This window comes from Nematolebias whitei, chromosome 5 (assembly GCF_014905685.2).
Source record: "Nematolebias whitei isolate Nwh7 chromosome 5, NemWhi1, whole genome shotgun sequence".
NCBI classification, from domain to species: domain Eukaryota; kingdom Metazoa; phylum Chordata; class Actinopteri; order Cyprinodontiformes; family Rivulidae; genus Nematolebias; species Nematolebias whitei.
In genome coordinates, this window is record NC_056502.1 from 20,017,912 (window position 1) to 20,021,672 (window position 3,761).

General features: G+C 41.3%; 1 protein-coding gene across 1 annotated transcript in view; it reads left to right on the forward strand.

Annotated features, from left to right (window-relative positions):
• The first annotated feature begins 1,233 nt into the window (after positions 1-1,233).
• steap4 (STEAP family member 4) overlaps positions 1,234-3,761 on the forward strand; it is a 9,202-nt gene continuing 6,674 nt past the window's right edge. Inside the window, exons 1-4 of the mRNA XM_037676975.1 lie at positions 1,234-1,434; positions 2,004-2,111; positions 2,205-2,275; positions 2,384-2,471. Coding sequence (XP_037532903.1) covers positions 1,234-1,434; positions 2,004-2,111; positions 2,205-2,275; positions 2,384-2,471 — 468 coding nt within the window. The remainder of the gene's footprint in view (positions 1,435-2,003; positions 2,112-2,204; positions 2,276-2,383; positions 2,472-3,761) is intronic.

The following is a 3,761-nucleotide window of genomic DNA, read 5'->3' on the forward strand; positions in this document are numbered from 1 at the left end:
TAGAACAGATCCCATGGCTGATGGTTCACCTCAACTCTGAACAACAGCTATTCTGGATCTCTGAGGATAAAAGGAGGGTTCCAGTCAGAGGCCAACTTTAGCTACAAGGCTAAGAACATTAATTACTCATAGGGGCAACACAGAAGGGCAGATTAGACTATAATTGGTGGGTTTGCCTGCAAACTCCATGAATCGGTGAGCACCTCTGCTGACCAATGCATCAGCAGCTGATTACAAGGCTCGGCTTCGCTCCATGCGCCGCAAATAACCCACTGATAAAAATGCAAGCTATTTGTTTCACCCTCTTGTCAAAGTAATTATGCACTTGGTCCAGGCTATACAAAATTTTACGGTTGTAAAATAGATTGTACTTTGGGGGGGGGGGGGGGGCACCGTGTTTGCATACAGTGACCTGGAATTGGCCTTGACGGTGTATGTTTTTGTAGAGAACTCAGTGTTACTGATCTACAGCTAGTGATGGCATTTAACGTAGGGCGTCATTTGATCTTTTTCTTCTTTTTTTTCCAACTTTGATTACTTGCTTGACTTTTTAACAGCTGATAACATTGGTCCAACTCTTTCATTGTCAGTTGACGTTCCCCTTCATTTTCACTGTTTATACCGGCTTTTACAGTGTACAGGGTTCCTGCTTTCATCGTGGTGGTTTGGTAAAACTGGGGAAAATAGTAATTTGGGAACATTTTCATTACATAATAATGTTGTTTCCCAGTATTGCATAATATGCCACAGATGATTTCCCAGAAAGAAAAAAAAAGCTCCAATTGAAACTATGCCACTGTGCTTTTGCCAAACACTCACGCACAGATAAATAGATAAGAGTTTTAATAGGAAAGCACCAGTAACACTACTGCCAGCACTTGCACACAAGACTATCACCTTTTGCCATGGAGTTTCCCAGTTTAGACAGACTTCACACACAGCCCGTCCTTAAGTGGGAGGGGGATAGGCCAGTACAAATACTGCCTCCACATTTAAAAATCTGTCAGCTCATACAGTCAGTTCAGACCAGTAAGTACAGTTGCAAAGACGTGCCGCTAATTTGACAATATCATTAGATAAGTTACATCTGTCTTCACTTTAGAGACATCAAGGATCATAATTTAAAACAACCTTCTGGACCCTGACAGACTTGCCCACAGGAGCGTTTTGTTCTGACAGAACCCCCGTGTAGATCCCGTGTCAGATTGTTTCTACATTCGATGACAGAGCAGCATGTCAGAGGAGGTGAAACCAGAGAGCATGCCTTTGTGTCCTGTGAGCACAGCAGCCAATTCCGAGCGGGAGCTGCTCTGTATCTTTGGGACGGGGGACTTGGGGCGCTCCCTGGGTCAGCGTCTACTCCAGTCTGGCTACAGGTTGGTGTACGGCAGCCGGAGACCTCACAGCTGTGGCCCCCTGCCTCCAGGAGCTCAGGTACACTGCATGAGGTCATGTCTGAACAAGACGATGCAAATGTTTGGTTTTTTTGTTCATGAGGAATTTATTATTGTTATCGGACACTGACATTCGACACGATGATCTTAAACTAAATTGTTTTGACCAAGTTTGGAGATGAAAAGATCATTTGTATGTGTTGAATATGCTCATTTATAAGAATTTGTTTAGTCTGGTCCTTTTCATAACAATAGGACAAGTTATCCATAAAACCACAGCATGTGAGACATGCACAAATTAAAGAATAAAACAATACAGTTCTGTCAATATTAAACTACTTAAAAGCCTTGCATTACCATAAAGAATATGCAATTTTTATTCATGGCAGACCATTAAACTAAGATCATATTATGATGAGGAGGAACAGAGCTTTAGCTCTTTGGGCCAAATTTTGACAATCCAAAAATCTGCAGGTTTTGTTTCGTTGTGTGATGCATTTTATAGAACTTTGGTTTCATTGTTAGGGCAAGTGCATGTGAGTTAGACGGCTTGATATTTGTGATTACTGGACATAACGATAGTGATGTAGGGATGTGTTTGTCTTACAGGTTCTGAGTCACGAGGCAGCAGCACAGTCAGCCAGCCTGATCTTTATTTGTGTTCACAGAGAGCATTATGACTTCCTGGAGTCTCTTGCTCCTCAGCTCAAGGAGAAGGTGCTGCACAGTCAGATGATGACTTACAGAAGTGTCTCCATTTTTAATTGTTTTCTCCTTCATATCCAATCATTTGATTTCACTGATTGAAAGGTGGTGGTGGACGTGAGCAACAATCTCAAGAAGAACCTGTACCCAGATGCCAACGCTGAGTATCTGCAGAGGTAAGGAAAAACTAAACAGCAGAGTACTGAGCTGCCTCCAGGATCATGTGGTTGAAACTATCAGAAACTGGCAGGGCATGAAGCTAAAGTTTGCTGTTTAATGTCCAGATTGATCCCTGGAGCTCATGTGGTGAAAGCTTTTAACACCTTGTCTGCTTGGACTCTTCAAAATGGACCATTAGATGCCAATAGACAGGTAACTGGAGGTGTTTATGATGTTGAAATAATGCTCAAGCCTAAACTTTAAATGGACTTCAAACACTAGATCAGCATTCACGGTATTGTTCTGTACATGTCTTTACAATCTAACTACATTTGTGTTCTTTGCATGATGTTAACAATTCATTTATCAAAATGATCAGCTCATTCAAAAGACAGATGCAATAAATTCATTTTGTGACTTTCATGCTTTTCAAAATATTCAACGTTATTCATAAATAATCTTGTCAGTTCTTTAAAAAAAATGTTTTTAATTTGCTTCAGCACACTTTGCTCTTTTTTCTTTCTATTAAGCTACTTTTAGCTTTTAGCAAGCCTTTGCTATGTGTGGGTTTCTTGATGGTCTTTTGCCACTTTTAGCTTTTGCTAGTGCTTTGATTCTTCATACATATCAGTTTCAGCATCTTTAACATGTTTCAACAATGTCAGCACTCTGCATTCACACTACATTTTAAATACAGATTCTCTAGTTTATTATTAAATCTAAATTGGTTTACGTAGTTGTTTTTCATTTTCCATCAGAGAAAAGCTAACCATTTTTATTTTACTTTTTTTTTTTTTACAGTTCTCTGATATGTTTGCACAGTGGGTGTTTCCATCAACTTTTAGAGAAGGAAAAAAACCTTAGAATTTAATCCATCCATCCATTTTCTTTACCTGCTTGTTCCATTTTGGGTCACGGGGGTCGCCGGTGCCCATGTCCAGCAATCACTGTGCGAGGGGCGGGGTACACCCTGGACGGGTCGCAAGTCCATCACAGGGCCACATAGAGACAAAAAAAACCATTCACTCTCTCACTCACACCTTGGGACAATTTAGAGTTACCAATCAGCCTAACATGCATGTTTTTGGTCTGTGGGAGGAAACCGGAGTACCCGGAGAAAACCCACGCATGCACGGAGAGAACATGCAAACTCCACCCAGAAAGGCCCCTGGTCCGGGGTTTGAACCAAGGACCTGCTCGCTGAGAAGCGGCAGCTCTACCAGTTGCGCCACCGTGCTGCCTTAGAATTTAATATCTCGTTTAAAATTTTTCATTGAATCTAAATAAAAGAGCTGAGTTTAAGGAGCCAGCCTAATGCATTTGCTGTAAATACTTGGTCTGATGCAGCTTTGAATCAATTAACTCCCCAGTCTGTCTTAGATCTAACATGTTTTGCTCACTCACTCTCTGTAGTGCAAAGCTGCAACACATGTGGGTTTTTCAGTTTTGTTTTGATCTCATTGGGAAGTCTCAGAGGACAGTAAAACACCCACACCCCCGCAT